This window comes from Nicotiana tabacum, chromosome 13, assembly GCF_000715075.1.
Source record: "Nicotiana tabacum cultivar K326 chromosome 13, ASM71507v2, whole genome shotgun sequence".
In the NCBI taxonomy this organism is placed as follows: domain Eukaryota; kingdom Viridiplantae; phylum Streptophyta; class Magnoliopsida; order Solanales; family Solanaceae; genus Nicotiana; species Nicotiana tabacum.
The window spans coordinates 4,178,401-4,201,860 of NC_134092.1; the positions used below are offsets into that span (position 1 = coordinate 4,178,401).

Here is a 23,460-nt window from a genome sequence, read left to right on the forward strand (position 1 = left end):
AATAAGGAATACAATTTACACAAGTAATTCATGCTTTGAGTCCTAAACTACCCGGACTTTAGCATTAATAGTAGCTACGCACGGACTCTCGTCACCTCATGCATACGTAGCCCCCGCAATTATCAATAATTATTCAATTTTATCCTTATAGGGTAATTTCTCCCTCACAAGATTAGACAAGAGACTTACCTCGTCTCAAAGTCCACTTTCCGATTATCGCGTCGCGTAAAATTCTCGATTCAATGCCGAAAAATCTGAAACTATACAATAGTTATATAAAATAATTAATATATGTTCAATAATTCGAAAGTCATCTATTAAATAAATTACCCTATCCAAAATAGTAAAATTCCTAAAATTCACCCCGGGCCCACGTGCCCGGATTCCAGAAATTTTTAGATGAAAACGTTACCCATAATCTCAAGAACTAAAATATATAATTTCTATCCAATTCCATAACCATTTTCGTGGTTAAAATCTCATTTTTATAAAAATCTAGGTTTTTCAACTAAACCTTTGATTTCTAAGATTTACTAGTTATAATCTACTTATAATCTATGTATTTAACTCAAGGGGTGTAGAACTAACTTACCTCCAAATTGCTAGTTGAAATCCCCTCTCAAAAAGCTCTGAAATCGCCCAAACATGGAAGAAGCATTGGCAAAAATGGTGAAATCCCGTTCTTTTAAGCTTTCTGCCAAACAGATCTTTCGCACCTGCGGAAATTGGAATGCACCTGGGGCTCCGCACCTGCGGAAAAGTCCTCGCAGGTGCGAGTTTCACTTGCCCGGCAAATTCTCGCATTTGCGCACAAAGCTTCGCACCTGCGCGTTCGCAGGTGCGCAAATGGTCCGCAGCTGCGGTGGATTGTCCCTTCCCATTTCCGCTTCTGCGCTCAAAATCTCGCATATGCGAGTGCCGCGCCTGCGAGCTTCTTTCGCATCTGCGAAAGTTGCACCTGCGATTGCCAAGCGCAAGTGCGATTCTGATAGTAGCTGGGAGCTTCAGTTTTGGCTCCCAACTTCCAACTTGGTTCGAGCCTCGTCCGATTGACACTCGGAGTCCCCGGGACACCGCCCGAATATATCAACAGGTTTGAAATCATAAAACGGACTTGCTCGAACTCACGGAACGTGTAAAACAACATCAAATCTAAGAATCATACCCCAAACCAAATTGAATCAAACTTAAGAACTTCAAGTTCTTCAATTTACTTCCAATACGCCGAAACGTACTTAAACTACCCGGAATGACACGAAATTTTGCGTGCAAGTCTTAAATCACTATACAGAACTATTCCTAAATTCGGAATTCCAAACGGACTTCAATTTCTCAAAAACCTACTCCAAACCAAATTTAAAGAACTTTAAACCTTCAAATAGTTGATTTTCACTATTAAGCGCCAAAATGCTCCCGGGTTATCCAAAATCCGATTCGGACATACGCCCAAGTCCAAAATCATCATACGAACTTATTGGAACTGTAAAATCCCGATTCCGAGGTCGTTTTCTTAAAATGTTGGCCGAAGTCAAACTTGTCCATTTAAACCTAACTTAAGTAACCAAGTGTTCCGATTTCAACCCAAACGCTTCCAAATCCCGAACCAACCATCCCCGCAAGTCATAAATTAATAAAAGTATGTTCGGGGAGTTTTATTTTAGGGAACAGGGTTCTAAAAATTAAAATGACCGGTTGGGTCATTACAAAATTCTTGAAGCCCAACGTGGTAGCCCACTATGCCTATATAATGACTCATGAATTATGTGGTAAGGTGGCCTAATTAGAGGCCTTTAGGCAAGGATGAGTCATTCAAGTGGGGCCCACTCAATAAGATAAAAATTCAATCTTCCTAATTCATTAAAGGGAGATGGATTAAGAGATTCAACAAAGAGTTTATATGAAATCGTCGACAAGGTAACGGGTGGAGCTCCTAAATTTGGTGATGCTAAGCTTAACAGATATTGTTTTGTGATGCTACGTTTGGTGATGTTAAGCTTAAGAGACTTCGTGATATTTGTTTGGTGATGTTAAGCTTATGGATGGAGTTCAAGCAATTTGCTTGAAACATCATGATACGATAAAGCGTGAGATTGGCAATTTTAAGGGATTACGGTGCAATCCTTCTCAAGAATATCATACGGATTTTTCTCTACTTCGATACGTCGTTATGTGGTTTGTCGCAACTGACGTGTGTTATAGGGATTGTCAAGAGAATCAAATCAGGTAGGTTAAGACTAAGCCCTTTCTTCATTCTGACATGATCTCGTAACTACATGTGTTTGATAACGAGGCATAAAGAGAAGTTCATACTCCTAAATTTATATACATTATCCTAGCCTCATAAGTTACAGTATTCTCCCTTAACGGGACTTTATATTCAATTGAGTATTGTCTTCTTCCAGTCAAGAGAGCAGAGGGTTTATATTCAATTGAGTATTGTCTTCTTCCAGCCAAGAGAGCAGAGAGTCGATATATATATATATAGTATTATAGTATTTTCACCACCATCGAGCTATAATCGATGGGCAGGCCCCTATTGGGCAACCTCTGATCAGATGGTAAGTTATATACCGAGACTACTGTGGCCGAGCGCCTATGAGCGAGCCCAGTTGGCCGAGATACAGAGCCTAGTATGGCCGAGCGCCTATGAGCGAGCCTACTACGGCAGAGCAGTTATACATACCGAGCCTTATAAGGCCAGACAACTATTTTACTTACTATATTGAGAGAGTTGAGTCAGTATCAGCAGGTAAGCATATCTTCAGATTATCTTTGACTCCCAGTTACTTTCAGTTATTATATTATCAGTTCAGTTTCAGCTTTCAGTTTGACTGCCTTACATACTCGGTACATTATTTTGTACTGACGTCCCCTTTTCTGGGGATGCTGCATTTCATGCCTACAGGTATATACAATCAGTTTGACAAGCCCTCATAGTAGACAAGGTTAGCATTCAGCGAAGGATCGGTAAGACTCCACCTCATTCGGAGTTCAGCCGAGTCTATGAGTCATCGTGTCAGGATTTTGCTACAGACTTATGGCTAGGCCGGTACCCTATCCCATTTGACGTCTAATACTCTTAGAGGTTTGTAGACAGAGGTTCATTTTGTACAGTATGTCAGAGGCCTTGACGGCCCATATATATTCATGTTTTAAGAAAGATGGTTCATTGATACAGTGCTTTCCCACTTATAGTTATACATTACAAGTTGTGTCCATGTTGGCCCAGTTACCAATGATAGTATGATAAGAAAGATATGTTATGTTGGTACTCGGTTGAGTAAGACACCGGGTGCCCATCGCGGTCCTTTGGTTTGGGTCGTGACAAGGATTTCCACATTTATAACATCCGTCATTAGCCTGCTTCTCTGGAGCTCTGGCCTTGCTATAGCTTCCACTTCTTGAAGAAACCTTTCCTCTCCATAGGTACTTTTTGAAGTCTTTGGTAATCATTGTCATTTCACCATCTTCCAAGTCAGAACCTTCAGTAATTCTGAGTGCTAGGCTCATTTCCTTCTTAGGCACATCCATTTTCATAGTTTGTTTTCTAAGTTCATAAGCCGTGAGATTTCCAATCAACTCATCCAAAGGAAGTGTAGCAATGTTCTTTGATTCCTGAATGGCAGTGATCTTGCTTTCTTATGTGATTGGCAAGACCCTAATTAGTATCTTCTCAACCCTTTCATTTTCAGGGATAATCCTTCCAAGAGACTTTAGATCATTTGTAAATGTAGTGAACCTTGTGTACATCTCCTGAATGGTTTCTCCATCTCTCATGGCAAAGTTTTCATACTGAGAGAATAATGTGGTTCCTCTTGATCTCTTTAACTGTGTTGTTCCTTCCTATGCCACTTGTAATGTATCCCAAATTTGCTTAGCAGTGGAGCAACCTTGGATTCAGTTGTACTCATTTGGACCAAGTCCACAGACAAGCCATTTCTTCACTTTGGTGTCCTTTTCCCACTTCTTTATGTCCTCAGCATTGCAATCAACTCTTGTCTTTAGAACATATTCTCCTTCGGCATTTTTCTTCAAAGTAGACAGTGGACCATCAATAATTATGTCCCATAGCTCGTAGTCCTATGCATGTATATTATCTCATTCTTATCTTCCACCAAGAGTAGTACTTGCCATTGAAGAGTGGTGGCCTAGCAGTGGATTGCCTTTCCAAATTTTTAGGTGGTGCATTCATTTTGATCCTTTCCTAAGGTGTTAGCCTATTCAAGGATAACCCGATCTGATACCACTTGATGTCTTATACTTCAATATCACACAAGAACGGGGGATTGATTTGTCTGTGTCCAATATTTGCGCGCACTGATTTATAGAAGGATCTAGTTCTTCTATGTGTTCCTTAGTCTACTATTGCGGAATAACTAATACAAAAAGTAAAGTACACAAGTATTTTAACGTAAAAAACACCCGGATCAAAAGGTAAATAAATCACGACCTACATCCTACTAGGATTTTTACCAAAACTCCACTATAACTCTAAGCCAAAACAATAGTGTTTAAAATTAACTAAGAATCTAAAGATATTGACTAATTACTATCGCAACAAAATGAAGCAAGGAAGTTATCAATGAGAGAAAATAGGGGTTGATTAGATAGGTGCAAGATAATTATTTGGGATATAACTCTAGAGAATTCACTTCTAATGTTTAAGTGAGTCTTTCGAATTCACTCAGTTATTAATTTAAACATTTAGTAGAAACTCCTCTCTCGATTAAGTTTCAACCTCAAAAGATGAACCAATTTAAGCACGTGAAGATATGCAAGAATGCGTAGAGAATTGGTCTTTAGGAGAACCTCTCTCGATTATCCTCCTAACTAGGTTTAATAAACAATTCAACTAGCCTAATTCGATTACTAAGAAGAATTAATGAACTCAACCAACAACATAATGCAAAGATATCACAAGATGTGCCTCTCTCGATTATCAATACACCAAATCCATCAAACCCTAAAGAAAACTACTCCATAGATATGGAGCAATTCATCAAAAATATGTTTAAAGAAAACAAAAACATAAAACGATCCAAACTCGGGTCATGAGTGAGTATTGAATGATGAACTCCCTGTGCTTTTGCATCTCCAACTCCTCCTTAGGTCTAATATGTGTCAAAAGTCCAGAAAATAACATTTTTCCATGTATTTATACCATGTAGGGTCAGACCGAGATGAAATCACCTTCTCCTAGCTGAAACTGGATTTTTACTCTGTAATAATTGCACAGGCACGCCGCATGGGGCGACGCGCCATGCGGGGCATTAGTGGATAAATCCAGAGAGTTGATTTCAGACATACAGCAGGAAAATGTACGCGTGCGATGCCTCACGTGCTGCCCCACATGCCGCGACTGTGGGGCTTTCTCAGAGTACGGACTTTTCCTTGCCTTTTGATATCCAGGTCTAGTTCTCGGCCCCCAAACACCATCCCCGCTTAATACCTTGGGCTTTTACTCAGACTTCAAAGCTCCAAATCACTCCAATTCATTCCATAACACCTATATAGATCGAAGTCACTCTTACAAGGCATAAAACATATAATAAGTGCAAAACACTATCAATTAAAGCTCAAACACAATAAAAGTGCAGTAAATTAGAGTGCAATAAGCGACTAAAACGCAAGATTATAGTCGACCATCAACACCCCACACTTAAACAATTGCTCGTCCTCGATAAATCAAACTACACTTCACATAGACATGGCCTTTTTTAAACAATTCTCATAACTCATCACACCAAGAATATTTGAAACAGATTAAGTACAATACTGTAACATCCTAGCCTCAAGATTTGACTTAAAAGTACCACACATTATTTATAACCCGCTCACTTACTCTAACACAGAGGTCAATGACATTACCTTTCCTTCCGGAATCAAGTGCCCTCACACAACAATAGAGAGTAGTTCCACACACAATGAAAATTAAGAACCATTAGGAATTCAAGATAGAAAGAATTCGCTCACTCTCAGAAACAATATTCATATGCCACAAAAGATGCACCATAGGCTTGCCCGTAGTGTGCTACTCTACTAATTGAGCTCATTCAGTCAAGGATCAAGTAGGACTTTAATTTATTGTAATGTAGGTTGCGGGATTGGTAGGATACATTTAGATATAAGAGTGACTACACCTCCCAAAGCACTTTTAATACATACAATTAGCCATTCAAAACCTTACACTTAAGTCAAACTAAAACTCCACCTTCACATCAATATACATTAACTCCTTACTTCTTTAAGCACACTTACATCAAGTTACCACTATCAAAGAACACATTTCACAACTATACACTTTTTTTTCTTTTTCTTATTCAATTCAAGTGGCTCTTACTTTTTCAAAACAATTCACCTTTCTCCTCATTTCATTAGTTACACTCAAAAGCCCAACCAACCACCCCACACTTCAACTTTAACAAAGTTCATAACAAAGTCAAGTGCTCACGATAGGTAAAAGGTTCAAATAGCGCAGTATGTGTTTGCTTATGTCCTACGCCTTTGGGAAGTCCAACCGGCTATACGATCATCCTCCCTCATGAGACTTCGCCGGCAGCCAGTCATGAGGCTACTAATATAAGGCAATGGAGGCGCATAGGCTTGATTACATAGCCAAGGCATAGAGGCGAACACTTGTACACCCCCCCCCCCCTCCACTTGTACTCTTCCTTTTTTGGTCCTTTTTTCTTTTATTATTAATAAAATAACTATTGGCATCATGCTTAATAGTATAATTTGCTAAAAACAAATATTCGAATAGATGGTCCATTCAAACAAATGGGTAAGGCTTGAAATGTGGTTGCCGAAGAAAAGGGATTACAGGCTCAACGGGGTTTACTAAGATACATAACAATTAGGTGGGTAAAAGCTTATAACTAGCCAACAAAGAAACGCCTATATCACTTCCACGACTGAACAAAACAACTATTTTGCTTTTCAAACACACGGGGAAAGTTCTAGACATCAAATTCAATGCACAGAATCCACAAAAACTCAAACACACACATGGCACATAACTCACTCAGGATTGTACTATCACGACACTCTAGTCAAAGCAGTTAACCAAAGTTAAGATCATACAGTTTAAGGTACTTACACAAGGGTCAAAACTTGAGCATAAGCGTCACAACTAAAGCCCTTACTATTCTCAAGGCATAATAAAGTTAAGAGATATTGCCTTCAATTCCAATCATAGCTCAAGGTTTCCTACTTCTAAAAATAAAAACTAACTACACCCGGTTCAAACAAAACTCTTGGAAAAGAACCGCGGTACAAAGAAAAACCAAGGGGTAATTAATACACTACCTAACAAAATAAAATCTTTCTGTCTTTTTCTTTTGACTTTATTCCCTCAAGAAACCTGTCGGTGATATCCATCATCGAGAAAAATCGAAACTTTTTTAATTTTTATGGTTTTTTCAATTTTCCACTACTACAACTAACAAAACTAACACATATACATACAACATACAATTATCCCCCACTCCACACTTTAAGTTGTGGCATGTCCCCATAACACACAATTAAAAAGCATAAGGTAAATAAAACTTCCCTAAACAACTAGTCGCGGTCTGAGTCAAAGTTGAGATCCATTCCTCACCTTCGAACTAATGTGCAAATCCATGACGACAGCTTCTTCTCAGCCTTTTTGGGGTGCACCCCACACTTATCTTTCTCACTCACCGCAACCTTCTCTTTTGAGCCTTCACTTTCCACTCAACACTCGCTACTGGCTTCTCCTCCCCTCCCCCCCCCCTACATTAATCTCGAAAGTTACAGTCTCTTCACCCACTCTAAGCATGAGCTTTCTCTCGAGTATATCTAATATTTCTCTACCCGTTGATAAGAATGATCTTCCTAAGATGAGGGGGATCTCTTTATTCTCCTCCATATTCACTACTATAAAATCTACAAGAAATACAAACTTATCTACCCGAACTAAGACATCTTCCACTATCCCCTCGGGTATCAGAGTCGTTTGGTCTACCAGCTGCAAAGATATTGGAACTGAGCTTGTCTCTCAAATCTCCTTCTCCAGTTTCCTGTAAATAGATAGAGGCATTAAGTTAATTGAGGCACCATAATTACATAAAGATTTATCAAAATTAATATAGCCTAAAGATAAAGGTATAGTAAAACTCCCTGGATCTTTACACTTTTGTGGGAGTTTGTTTTATAAGATCGCACTACAATGCTCTGCGAGCTTGACCACTGAGGTCTCCTCGATTTTCCTTTTCTTTGTAAGGATCTCCTTCAAGAATTTGGCATAGGCAGGCATTTGTGAGAGCACTGCTATGAATGGTAAATTTATATGAACCTCTTTCAGCACATCCAGAAATCTCGCAAACTGCTTGTCTAGCTTTTCTCTACATAGCTTTTGAGGGAAGGGTAAAGCATGCATATACTGGCTCTCCTCAGGTTCCTCCCTTCTTGATTTTTCCTCCTTCTTCTTCTTCTTCTCAGTTTTCATTGGGCCTTTCTTCTTCTTGTCATCGTCACTTTTCAGTTGCTCCCCACTTTTTTGTTCAAGTATCACCTCTTGTTGGATCGAGGTGGAATCTTTCAACACTTGCCCACTTCTCAGAGTTATAGCATTCACTTTTTCTTTGGGATTTTTTTCAGCGTCAGTGGGGAGAGTGCATAGAACCCGCTCATATAATATTGTTGCAATCTGTCCCACTTGTCTGTCCAGACTTTGCAAACCAGCGCCCAACTCTTTGATAGCTGCTCCATGAGCGTCCAGCCTCTCATCTGTCTTGATAATGAAAGCCTTCATTAGATCCTTTAGACCAAGTTGAATGGGCTGTTGAGGCTGAAACTGCTGCCTCTGCTGATTTTAGTATGCTGGAGCTCCTTGTCCCTACGGTCTAGAGTTATTTTGTTTCCAAGCATTCGCAGTACCTCCAGGTGAACTCCATGAAAAACCGGCGTGCCTCTGACCCATTGCATTAAAATTGTAGTTTCCCACAATATTTAGTTCCTCAGTTGGGGCTTGACACTCATGAGTAGGGTGTCCTTTTCCACATATATCATAAGCTGCATGAGGATCACTTTGTCTCGATGCTAAGGTCGGCTTCCTTATCTCTTTGTCCATAGCATCAAGTTGTACCTACATATATGTGTTAGCATTAACCTGGTGAACACCATTTGATCTTCTTCTTTCAGCACTTTTAGAGGGCCACTGATTTGCATCCTCAGATAACTCATCAAGAATTGTAACTATTTCCTTTGGAGTCTTCTTCATCAACAGGCCCTCCAGCTGCATTGCTCTATGTTCTATGTGAGGCCAGAGTCAATCCATCCCACCAAAAGTCCTGGAGCGATATCCAGAGTTCAATTCCGCTATGTTGACACTTTCTGACTATTTCCTTAAACCTCTCCCAAGATTCAAACATAGTCTCAGTATCTTTCTGACATAAGTTATAGATTTCTCTTCTAAACTAGCCCGTTTTAGCTGAGGAGAAGTATTTAGCAAGGAATTTTCTAGTCATCACCTCCCATGTTCTAATCGAACCTGTAGGAAAGCTTCGAAGCCCCTACTTTGCATCATCTTGGAGTGTGAAGGGGAATGCCCTTAAGTAAACTAGATCTTGTGACACACCATTGTATTGAAAGGGGTTCATAATCTCCTCGAGGTCCATTAGATGTGTGTTTGGATCTTCGTTTGGCTTCCCTCTGAAGACACAGCAATTCTGAAGTGTTTGAAGCAACCCTTGCTTCAACTCGAAATTGTTTTCTCCAATCATAGGTGGTCTCACACTTGATAAACCTTGATTGTAGACCGGTGTAGCATAATTGCCAAGTGGTCTCCCAGGCATGGGTGCTATATTTCTAAACTGGTCTGCACCCAAAGGTTGATTTTGAGCAATTCTACGACCCCTCTCTTCTTTGTAGATAATTTGTGCATCTCTAACTGCTGCTTCCTCAACATCCCGTGCAGCTTGTTCAAATCGTTGGGTTGCTTCTCTCGCAACCAAATCCACATCATCATCACTGTTTCCAGTCATAGTTTCTATAGTTAAGGATTGCCCAACCTTTTCTAATGTCTCGATGAGATTTCTTCCTTCCTCTGATGTCGCGGTTGTTATTTTATCTCTGGTTCATATGGTAGCACTTCTTTAGCAGAAGCTTGAGTCATGCACCAATCTAACCTGTAACATGCGCACAGTCAAAGAACACCAAATGTAAAAGGGAAAAATAAAATAAAATAAAAAATTTTGAATTAGCACTACAAACTATTTCAAACACTATTGATTGCCATTCCCCGGCAACAACGCCAAAACACCACTTTAATTATGCTTGCTAGTCAAAGATAGTATAGTATAATATCATATGTATAGGGATTGGAGTTAAATAGTATTTTCTTAGTTTCTAGCTTGATTGCTATCTAGGAGAATCAACAATTGAGATTTATATGATTAATAACTAAAATTAACTAAGAATATAAAGCTATTGACTAATGACTATCGCAATAAAGGTAAGCAAGGAAGTTGTCAGTAGGAGAAAATGGGGATTGATAGGATACGTGCAAGATAATTGTTTGGGATCTAACTCTAGAGAATTCACTTCTAATATTTAAGTGAGTCTCTCGAATTCACTCAATTATTAGTTCAAACGTTTAGTAGAAACTCCTCTCTCGATTAAGTTTCAACCTCACAAGATGAACCAATTTAAGCACGTGAAGATATGTAAGAATGCATAGTCGATTGGTCTTTAAGAGAACCTCTCTCGATCATCCTCTTAACTAGGTTTAATCAACAATTCAACTAGCCTATTTAGATTACTAAGAAGAATTAATGAACTCAACCAATAATATAATGCAAAGATATCACAAGTGATGCGTCTCTCGATTACATGAACAAGTGAATATAGATGCAACAGTTAAATCATCCAAAACGCTTCAATACATAAAACTAGAGTTATAATCAACAAACAAATATCAATACACCAAATCCATCAAACCCTAAAGAGAACTACTCCATAGATATGGATCAATTCATCAAAAATATGTTTAAAGTAAAAGAAAACATAAAACGGTCCAAACTCGGGTCTTGAGTGAGAATTGAATGATGAACTCCTTGTGATTTGCTTCTCCAACTCCTCCTTAGGTCCGATATGTGTCAAAAGTCCAGAAAATAATATTTTTCCATGTATTTAAACCAAGTATGGTCGGGCCCAGACGAAATCACCTTCTCCTAGCTGAAATTGGATTTTCACTCTATAAGAATTGCACAGGCGCACCGCATGGGACGACGTGCCATACGGCGAATTAGTGGAGAAATCCAGAGAGTTGATTTCTGACAGACAGCGGGAAAATGTACGTACGTGGTGCCCCACACGCCGCGGCGGTGGGGCTTTCTCAGAGTACGGAATTTTCCTTGCTTTTTGATATCCGGGTGTGGTTCTCGGCCCCCTAACACCATCCCGGCTTAATACCTTGGGCTTTTACTCAGACTTCAAAGCTCCAAATCACTCCAATTCATTCCATAACATTTATATAGATTGGAATCACTCCTACAAGGCATAAAACATACAATAAGTGCAAAATACTATCAATTAAAGCTCAAACACAATTAAAGTGCAGTAAATTAGAGTGCAATAAGCGACTAAAACACAAGATTGTAGCCGACCATCAACACCCCACACTTAAACAACTGCTCGTCCTCGAGCAATCAAATTACACTTCACATAGACATGGCCTTTTTAAAACAATTCTCATAACTCATCACACCAAGAATATTTGAAACAGATTAAGTATAATACTGTAACATCCTAGCCTCAAGATTTGACTTAAAAGTACCACACATTATTTATAACCCGCTCACTAACTCTAACACAGAGGTCAACGATATTACCTTTCCTTCCTAAATCAAGTGCCCTCACACAACAATAGAGAGTAGTTCCATACACAATGAAAATTAAGAACAATTAAGAACTCAAGATAGAAAGAATTCGCTCACTCTCATAAACAATATTCATATGCCACAAAAGATGCACCATAGGCTTGCCCGTAGTGTGCTACTCTACTAATTGAGTGCATTCAGTCAAGGATCAAGTAGGACTTTAATTGGTTGTAATGTAGGTTACGGGATGGGTAGGATACATTTAGATATAAGAGTGACTACACCTCCCTAAGTATTTTTAATACATACAATTAGCCATTCTAAACCCCACACTTATGTCAAACCAAAACTCCACCTTCACATCAATATACATTAACTCCCTACTTCTTTAAGCACAATTACATCAAGTTACCACTATCAAAGAACATTTTTCACAATCATAGACTTATTTATTTTCTTTCTTTTTTAATTCAATGTTACTTTTTCAAAACAGTGCACCTTTCTCCTCATCTTATTAGTTCCACTCAAAAGCCCAACCAACCACCCCACACTTCAACTTTAACAAAGTTTATAACAAACTCAAGTACTCATGAGAGGTAAAAGGTTCAAATAGATGGTACATTCAAACAAATGGGTAAGGCTTGAAATGTGATTGCCAAAGAAATAGGATTACAGGCTCAACAGGGTTATCTAAAATACATAACAATTAGGTGGGTAAAAGATTATAACTGGCCAACAAAGAAACGCCTATATCACTTCCACGACTGAACAAAACTACTAATTCGCTTTGCAAACACACGGGGAAAGTTCTAGACATCAAATGCCATACACAAAATACACAAAACCTCACACACACATGGCACATAACTCACTCAGGATTATACTATCACGACATTCTAGTCAAAGTATTTAAGCAAAGTTAAGATCATACAGTTTAAGGTACTAGTCAAAAATAGTATAGGATAATATCGTATCCACAGGAATTAGAGTTAAACAGTATTTTCTTAGTTTCTAGCTTGATTGATAACCAGAAGAATCAACAATTGAGATTTATATGATTAATAACTAAAATAAACTAAGAATCTAAAGTTATTGACTAATGATTATCGCAACAAAGGGAAGCAAGGAAGTTATCAGTTGGAGAAAATAGGTGCAAGATACTTGTTTGGGATCTAGCTCTAGAGAATTCACTTCTAATATTTAAGCGAGTCTCTCGAATTCACTCGATTATTAGTTCAAACGTTTAGTAGAAACTCCTCTCTCGATTAAGTTTCAACCTCACAAGATGAACCAATTTAAGCACGTGAAGATATGCAAGAATGCATAGTGGATTGGTCTTTAGGAGAACATCTCTCGATTATCCTCCTAACTATATTTAATCAATAATTCAACTAGCCTCTTTCGATTACCAAGAAGAATAAATGAACTCAACCAACAATATAATGCAAAGATATCACAAGTTATGTCTCTCTCGATTATATGAACAAGTGAATATAGATGCAACAGTTAAATCATTCAAAACGCTTCAATACATAAAATTAGAGTTATAATCAACAAACAAATATCAATACACCAAATCCATCAAACCCTAAAGAGAATTACTCCATAGATATGGAGCAATTCATCAAAAATATGTTTAAAGTAAAAGAAAATATAAAATGGTCCAAACTCGGGTCTTGAGTGAGGATTGAATGATGAACTCCTTGTGCTTTTGCTTCTCCAAATCCTCCTTAGGTCTGATATGTGTCAAAAGTCTAGAAAATAATATTTTTTTATGTATTTAAACCAAGTAGGGTCGGGCCCAGACGAAATCACCTTCTCCTAGCTGAAATTGGATTTTCACTCTGTAAGAATTGTACAGGCGCGCCGCATAGGGCGACGCGCGATTCGGGGCATTAGTGGAGAAATCCAGAGAGTTGATTTCTGACAAACAGCAGGAAAATGTACACGCACCGTGGCAGTGGGGCTTTCTCAAAGTACGGAATTTTCCTTTCTTTTTGATATCTAGATGTGTTTCTTGACCCTCGAACACAATCCCGACTTAATCCCTTGGGCTTTTACTCAGACTTCAAAGCTTCAGATCACTCAAATTCATTTCATAACATCTACATAACTTGGAATCACTCCTATAAGGCATAAAACACATAATAAGTGAAAAACTCTATCAATTAAAGCTCAAACACAATAAAAGTGCAGTAACTTAGAGTGAAATAAGCGACTAAAATACGATATTATAGCCTACCATCAATGAACTCTCTTGCTTCTTTCATTACTAGGTTCATCTACAATACCATCAAATAATTTTTCTGTTGAAACACCAACCTTTTTTGGACTAACGTCCCTTGCAACCAAATCTTCCTTTTTAACAACTGGAGAAATTTTTGGCAGATCAATTTGAATATTATTTGACTTCTCTTTGTATTCAATAGAATCTCTATCACAATAAAAATTACATGTACCTTCTCTTCTTTTCTCCATTGTTTCTAAATTTTGGCCTTCTTGATTTATTTTCGTCATCTTTGATGTGTCTTCTTTTTTTTTTTGGTTGATCATCTTTTTCTTGTGATACCTCCTCCAATGTCTCATCTTTCTTTTGATTCAATGATATCTCAAATGTCACAAATTCACCTTCTAAATCATCAACTCCGAGAGTGCTAAGATCTTTGGTAGCTTCAAGAATAACTTTCTTGTTGCTAAACTTTAAAATTAGAGACTGCAATATTTTTTCAACAATTTTAACTTCTTCCAATACTTCTCCATTGGTCCTTACACCATCGACTATTTCTTTGATTCTTATAAAAAATTCTTTGATAGACTTTGTTGGTCTCATACGAGCCAACTCAAATTGACTCCTAAACTCTTGCAGTTTCTCCTTCTTTACAATTTTTTTTATATGACTTCACCAAGATTGTCCAAACCTCCTTTGATGACTTTGCATGCAAATGTTTTTTAGATACATACAATTCGACCTTAATGGCGAGATAGTAGTGTGCCTGATAATCTAAATGTCTTTTCTTCTCCAATTGAGTAGCTGCATCACCTGTCAACGTTGTGCCTTCTAGGGGTTCCTTAAATCCTTCATCAATGATGGACCATAATCCAATATCCTTAAAACAATTCTTCATCTGTTGATATCAAGTTTCAAAATTACTTTTGCCATCAAACACAAAAACGGGACAATTAGGTAATAGAGTATCCATATTTCTTTTGGATCTCCTACCGGCTCTGATAGAATCTCACACAGGCTCTGATACAAATTTGAAGGATTGAAATACCTCGAAGAATAATTTAGGCATGCACAAGCAAAAAATTCAACAAAGATTATATAGAAGAAATTTATTAAACTAGGGAGAGAACGTGATATGAGGGTTTTTCACAACTCATATAACTCTTGAATCTCTCTACATCATAGTTACCTCTCCACAATAGAAAATATGTAGTGGCACCCCTATTTATAATACTACAAATTAAATTTGACTAGAATCTAAAAAGTTTATTCATACATAATTTTGGCTGTGAATCCTAATTAGACATAAATTAAATATCTAGTAAATACCAAATCCTAGACGATGTAAGAATACGAATTAATCTTGATTTAATTTCCAACTATAATCGATACATGCAAGTTTCTTGAAGATTCGTCTAAGCGAAAACGTCACGAAAGAATGTACACACACTCTCAAGGCTGACAATTATATATATATATATATATATATATATATATATATATATATATATATATATATATATATATATATATATATAAAAAGAAAACATATTTGTAAGAAATGTCTTTTTTTTTAACAGGTATATTACATATTTGGGTTTTGCTCATATATCTGATAAGAACATATTGTCTCCCAATATACATACTATCCAACATTTTGTAGGTTCATATTGTGCACCCCTCGGGGCCAGAGAAAAGGATGTACAGAAGAGACAGAGCAACAAGAAACAACTACTGCTCTTATTTGACAAATCTTCTTTACTCGGTACATTAGTCTTCCTTGAAAATACACATAAAAAAGGTGTGAGGGGAAAAAATGTGCAAACCACGTTCGCACTCTTTTCTTTTTTAAGATCCTCAATATCTCATCCTTAATTTTGAGATAAGGGTTTTCCATTATTTTTAGAGAATCCCTACTCTCGTTGCCTATGCGCCATAGCTAGGTTAGCAATATTCTTACGTATATACAGAGGCGAATTCAAAATTTAAGTTCTATAAAATCAAATATATTATATTTTCAAAGTTATAAATTTATATCTATTAAATCTCTTTCTAATGAACTTTTATACAATTTATATACCGCGCCAAAAATACTAATTTCAGATGAACCCACTACTTTCAAATTACATTCGCCCCAATGTATATCTACTGTCTCTTGCAATTCTAGCGATCTTTCTTGAATTACATGCATGCATGCAATCCTACTACCGAATTTTGTAAGAATCGTTTCTGAAACTAAATCTCAAATCAAAATCGGGAAGAAATCCTGACATCTCTATATGTTAGAGGTAATAACACGTGCAACGTAAGGACTTCGTGTCAGAACAAAAACCTCAACAAAGAGGTGGTGGCTATCAATTTTATGGCGGCAATAGTTTGGATCAGGTATGTTTACCGAAAAAACGGTACAGTTTAATTTGTAATGTGATTTATAGACACGTAAATTAAATTGATTAATAAAATAAAGTAATAAAGAACAAAGCAATTAAAATATAAATAAATGAAGAAAATACAAGTCTGGGCTTTAGAATATTTCCGCCGAGTTCAGGAATAAATGAAAAATCTCGACAACACTTATAAAGTTTGAGAAAGAGAATACTAGTCTTTTGCTATCAGTATTTCTTTATGCTTTATAATAGAATGAAAGCCTCTATTTATACTAGAGCTATGAGGTGTATGATTATAAATTATGCTCGCTTAATTACCAATATTAATGCTACAATAAAAGGTAATTAAAGAGTAATAATAAAGAGTAATAAAAGGTAATACAAGCTAATAAAGGTATGGGTCTTCCGTAACGTTTCTACAACGGTCATATTTTGAACTGCATCTTATATACTACTAGAAATTCGGCAAAAATCGATTGTGGTGGACTAACCGACTTCGATCAATGTCAAAAAACGGCCGATCGGTTTTTTCAAAATATCTTTTTTTATATTTTTTTTACGAAACCGATCAACTTTGGTCGGTTTTCTTTGGCGCAAAAATGTGAGAAATTATTTTTGCTTCCCGCGAATTTGTTTTTCAAGAAACCGACCAACTTTGGTCGATTTTTCATTTAAAATAAATTAAAATTAATATTATAAAAACCGACTGATTCGACCAGTCATTTTAAAAAACCGACCGAATTCGGTTGGTAATTTTATTTTTTAATAAAATCGACCGACATCGGTCGGTTATTTTCGCCCAAAAATACAATTAAAGAGTATAAATGAAATAAAAGACAGTCTTAAAACAAAATACACCAATGGTCTAGTGGTAGAATAGTATCCTGCCACAGTACAGACCCCGGTTCAATTCCTAGATGATGTATTTTTTAATTACATAACTAAAATACCGACCGACTTCGGTCGGTTTTTTCGGCATATTGTTTTTTTTTTTTGGAATTTAATTGTCCGACCGAAATCGGTCGAAAAATACCGACCAAATTCGGTTGGTTAGCTCTACCGACCTTACGATTACCGACTGCCACGAATCGGGCGATTTTTGCCAATTACCGACCAACATCGGTTGGTTTTTCCCATTTTTTTAGTAGTGATCCGGCCACAAGTTTGTATCCGGATCACTACTGATTGATCATCCTTGACACATGTTTCTTCCTAATTCACTCACCTTCTGAGACCGAATTTTATCGTATACACTGTATACTTCCTCCATCCTAATTTAAGTGAGGATATTTGATTAGACACGAAGTTTAAATAAAAAAACTTTTAAAACCTATGATCTAAAATGAACTATAAATATTTGTGTATATTTTTCTTGACGGACTAAAAAGAAAAAGTATCATGCTTCGCGTTTTGTGTTCATATGTTTTAGTGCCTTTAATTTGTGGTCAGAAAGAAGGAAGTTATGCCCTACTGCAGGGGCTTATGTAGCATGTTAGTGACGGGTTTAATTGAACCCATAATGGCTTTCAGATAGTTTCTTTTGAAAAAAGCAGTCCAAAGTATGACTCCCTCTTATTGACCAGGCCAACTTTCGATGTGAAGCATAAATTTGTGTGTAAAAATCTATTCAAATTGCAACAAATAGTATATATGAACCAATAACTTTAAGAATATATTGGGTTCAATGCTAAAAATCTTAAAGGTTGAACCTATAAAATTTAAATCTTAAATTAACCTCCGCACTACTGTAATATATCATGTGCTTGCATGTAACTCAAGAAAGATGCAGACTATTTAATTTCCTGTACGACCTGGCCAATCGTTTTAAAAAGTTGTAGCCCTTACTCCCCTATGTATTGTTCATTCTGTGTTTTATAAATGTTATGTAACTTGTCGGGTAGTCGGTTCGGGTCCGGTGAGGTTTTGAAATGAATTGGAACACTTAGTTTCAAGTTTTAAAGCTTAAGTTTAAATAGTGACCGGATGTCGACTTATGTACAAACGACCCCCAAATAGAATTTTAATGATTCCAACATTTCTGTATGGTAATTTTGGACTTAGGGTCGTGCTCGGAATTGTATTTGGAAGTTCGTAATTAAAATAGGCTTGAAATGGCTAAAATAGGAATTTAAGTTTGGAAGCTTGATCGGGGAGTTAATTTTTTGATATCGGGGTCGAAATCCAGTTCTGAAAATTTTCATAGCTCAGTTATGTCATTTATGACTTGTGTGCAAAATTTGAGGTCAATCGGATTTGATTTGATAGGTTTCGACATCGAATGTAGAAGTTGGAAATTCTTAAGTTTTATTAAGCTTGAATTGGGGTGTGAATTTTGATTTTAGCGTTGTTTGATGTGATTTGAGGTTTCAAATAAGTTCGTATGATATTTTAGGACTTGTTGGTGTATTTGGTTGAGGGTCCGAGGGCCTCGGGTGAGTTTCGGATGGTTAACGGATCAAAAGTTAGACTTAAACAGCCGCTGCAATTTCTTCTGCTGGAAATACAGAAATCGAGCCCAGGATCGAAGCATAGAGTCGAGGGCCAGGATCGAAGGCCAGGGTCGAGAGCCAGGATCGAAGCCAGAGTCGAGACTCAGGATCGAAGGCCGGAATCGAGGGCCATGATCGAAGGCCATGATCGAGGGTCAGGATCGAAGCTATGATCGAGGCCCAGGATCGAGGGCCATGGTCGAAGCCTTGATCGAGGGTCAGGATCGAGGCAGGACCGAGGGCTGCCTGGACAAAATTATAAAACAGGGGACTTCGTCTCATATGCCATTTTTGACGAATTGGAGCTTGAGGAGAGGCGAGTTTTGATAGATTTTCAAGGAAAAATATTTGGGTAAGTGATTCTAACTCAGATTTGGTCAATATACACAAATATATCATTATTTTCACTATTTAATTAGTGTATTGAGATGGAAATTTGAGAAAATTTTATAAATCTCATAGAAATGAATTTTTGAGATTTCGGTATCGATTCGGAGTCCGATTTGAGTGAACCTGGTATGGTTGGACTAGTAATTGAATGAGTTGTCGAATTTTGTGAGTTTCGCTGGATTCCGAGACATGGGCCCACGGGCGATTTTTGAGTTAATTTTAGGTTTGTATTGAGAAATGTAGTATATTCTTATGAAATTGATTCCTATAATTTTTGTTGACTGTATCAAATTATTTTGGTTAGATTCGAGCTATTCAGAATCGGATATTCGTGAAAAAGGCATTCTTACCGATTGATTGAACTTGGTTCGAGATAAGTGACTTGCCTAACTTTGTGGGGGTTGTGGGGGGAACTCCCCATAGGATTTGTACTGTTTTTGATATATGAGCATCGTGTACGTGAGGTGACGAGTACGTACACGGGCTAATTGTGTAAAACCCCGATTTTTCTACTATGCAATAACCTGATTTTCTTCTTATTTGAGTTCCATCAGAATGTGTGGTATCCGGCTAGACTAGAATAGCATGCCTACTTGTCTTAAATGTTTACTTGAACTATGTGCAGCATGTTTAGTGAATTTACCTGTCTTTCCTTAACTTGTACTTAGGTTGAACTGTAGAATTTCGTGCCGTAACTATTGAATTCTATTGTTTGGCTGCATATTTACTTTGGGACTATGGAACGGTATTCCGGGAGATCCCTATGTATTACATATTTACTTTGGGACTACGGAACGGTATTCCGGGAGATCCCCATGTACTGCATATTTACTTTGGGACTACGAAACGGTATTCCGAGAGATCCCCCTGTTCTGCACATTTACGTTGGGACTAAGAGACGGTATCTCGAGAAATCCCATGTTGTTATATATGTGTACTGAGTTATTGTCTTCTATGATTTCATTCTGGTTAAATTTCAGTCTTTATTTTACTGCGGGATTTCATTTTATCTTGTGTTATTATACATATACCAGTAGGGACTTGACCTGACCTCGTCACTACTCGACCGAGGTTAGGCTTGGCACTTACTGGGTACCGACTGTGGTGTACTCAAGCTATTCTTCTGCACATATTTTTCATGTGCAGATCCAGGTACTCCTTATGAGTCGCACTATCAGTGAGTAGGGACAACTTTGGAGACTTCAAGGTATATCTGTCGCGTTCGCAGACCTCGGAGTCCCCCTCTACTCTTTCCCATGTCCATTATCTTCTGTATTTTTTTTTGATAGACTCTGATGTATAGAGACACTAGATTTTCCTCCTGTAGTTTGTGATTTACGATGTTCCGGATTTTGGGAATATTGTGTAGTATATTGAAAAGTTAGTTGTTAAATTTATATTTTTATTTCATTTATTCCGCAAAAATATTAGGCTTATCTAGACCTAGTCGTAGGGCGTGCATGTAACTCAAGAAATAAGATTCAGACTATTTAACTTCCACAACTTGATCACCATATATTATATACATTGAAAATATTGCTAACCTATGGAGTATAGGCAACGAGAGTAGGGCTCCTTCAAAAATAATGGAAACCCTTTTCACTTGACACATTTTATGTGTGGATTTTCAAGAAGACTCACGTGTGGTCCTATTTCTATTCATTGGTCCTATATCCTATTCTCTGTACCGAGTAAAGAAAGGATTTGTCAAACTAAAGCCGCATTTCTTTCTTGATCTCGCTTCTCTACATCCTTTTCACTTACAAAATTGTTCACTAAGTGCAAATACGTCTTGAGATCGTGACACGTGGCAACATCTCCAGCTTTGCTAAATTTAGAGTCTTTACTACTTAATCTAAGTTCCTTGCCAACCTCAGCATATACCCATTGTGTATCCTCCATGCATCTTTGAAGCCAGCTTGGCAGCCCTGTTGTCGCCACGTGGGCACTCCCTCTTTCTGCCACATCATCGTCTCCGTCGATCACGAACCCCGGAACTTTTGTAATTGGATCGTCGGAGTTGACAATGCGGAGAACATTTGTACCACTTTTCTCCAATTGGCATCTAAAACTTTTGTTTCCTATCCTAGGCCCTCCAAATGATACAACTGTTACTATTGGTGCGTGACTAAATTTTGTAGTTATATCGTACGCTGTTAATGTTGCAAGGGCAGCTCCAAGACTATGGCCTGTGACAGTTATACTTAATGGCTCGTCATTATACTTATCAAGAACGTTGCCAATTTCTTCTCTAATTGTGTCCTGCAAACTTTGATCACATTCGTTTTTTGTTGTGTACAAGCTCAAGAATCCACTTTGTACCATGGGTTGATCGTAATTTTCCGGTGCCATGTCATCTGGTAAAGAAGTTAACGTGGCACGTAAATTTTCGAGCCATTCGCATGAGGTGGCAGTGCCTCGATAAGCAATCACCACGTCACGACGCCCAAGCCTAGCGATCTCTTCCTCATCTTCGCAAACTGCCACGTAACCAATCCAGCTAGAGCACGGGGATGCTAAATTCGGGAACCTTTTAGTCCAACTTGGCATTTGAACTGCACACGTGGCATAAAGGTTCTTGATTACCTTATATCCGCTCGTGTCTAGTCCGCAGTCTGTCAGCATCGAACTCGTAGGATAACGACATGTGGCGTGCGTGGGTGATGACACGTCAAAGTCGAAGCAGCGATAGGCTGCTTCCACAAATTCCCCGTACCTTAAGATCTCCTTGCGGAGATCATCGTCAAGTGGATCAAGCAAACCTTCCCAATTCTTGATACCTTGGAATTCCATCCACCGGTGTCGGAGTTCAGCTGCTCTGTCTCCGACAGAGCAGTGACCCGACCCTGGGTTCCACGAGCTCGTGATCCTGAATCCACGAGCACTCGATTTTCTTAGTGTAGAGCACCTTGAAGTAGGAAGTGCAAATCCCAAATGCTTTTTAGTAAAAAGCAAGTTATAATTTGAGGAGTGTATTATGTTGCAATTTGATTTGAAATTTCCAGCTAAGAGCCTCATGTTTGTAGGTAGTTTTTAAAGATTCTTGGAGTGTGGATGATGAGGTTCTTGCACTTCACGTAGTTACATTTTGGCTTCACTCAAATGATAGTATTTATAGTTATAGAATGGAACTAAACTCATGCTAAAAGGGTATAATAATGGGTGGTGGGTCAGTGGGGAGAATGTAATGAGGGAGAAGACTATAAGAGGAGATTGGAGCGGACGGTGCATTGATTTTCATGGGATAGGTTGTAGACTAGTTAAGTGGGGACAAACTGAGTTAGCAACTGAAAAACGTTGGTTGAGGACTTATTTTGCAAATTTTCTAGATTTTGGTATTAGAAATCCCCCTAAGATAAAAGAGGAGGATATAGAAGCAGATTTAGTTGCAGATAAGAGCGAGTCTACCTGCAAATAGGGGTGTTCATGGTTCGGTTTGAATCGATTTTTTTTCTAAAAATAAATCAAACCAAGTAAATCGATTTTTCAAATATTGGATCCAAGCCAAACCAATTAAGTCGATTTTTTATAGATTCGGTGTATATCGGATTTTTTCGGTTTTTCGATTTTTTCGGTTATTTATCGATTTTATCTTAAATATGAGACATACATTACCAAACACATATTCAAGCAATTATATTTTCAACATAACATCACCAATTGCTCTTTGAGAAATCTATCACTTATCAAGATATATTGATGATAATTGAACCAAATAGTGATGAATAATTTTAGGACTCAATTATAAATAAATTATTTTCAACATGAAATAAATTCATGTACCTAGCGACAGAAAACTATTAATCAAACTATAATGTAAAGGCAAAGAACTAGATTATTATAATAGCAAAAAACTAGACTAAAAGTGCAAACTATTAAAATATAACATTAAATTTTAGAAACTTTGTATAACAATATACATATATATATAATAAAAAAATTTAAATAGCTATTTCTATATTCGGTTTGGTTCGATTTTTTCTGGTTATTTTTTTATTACAATCAAAACCAAATCAAATTTGGTCGGTTTTTAAAATTCAAGACCATAACCAAACCAAATCGTAAAAGGATCGGATTTTTTAGTTGGTTTGATTCGGTTTTTCGGATTTTTATGAACACCC

At 37.5% G+C, this 23,460-nt stretch overlaps 1 protein-coding gene across 1 annotated transcript; it reads right to left on the reverse strand.

Moving 5' to 3' along the window:
• Window positions 1–20,964: 20,964 nt before the first annotated feature.
• LOC107800168 (phospholipase A(1) DAD1, chloroplastic-like) lies at window positions 20,965–22,403 on the reverse strand. The gene has a single exon (XM_016623325.2). It carries the CDS (start codon window positions 22,355–22,357, stop codon window positions 21,047–21,049), a length of 1,311 nt encoding a protein of 436 aa, XP_016478811.2. The 5' UTR covers window positions 22,358–22,403; the 3' UTR covers window positions 20,965–21,046.
• Between the last annotated feature and the right edge of the window lie 1,057 nt (window positions 22,404–23,460).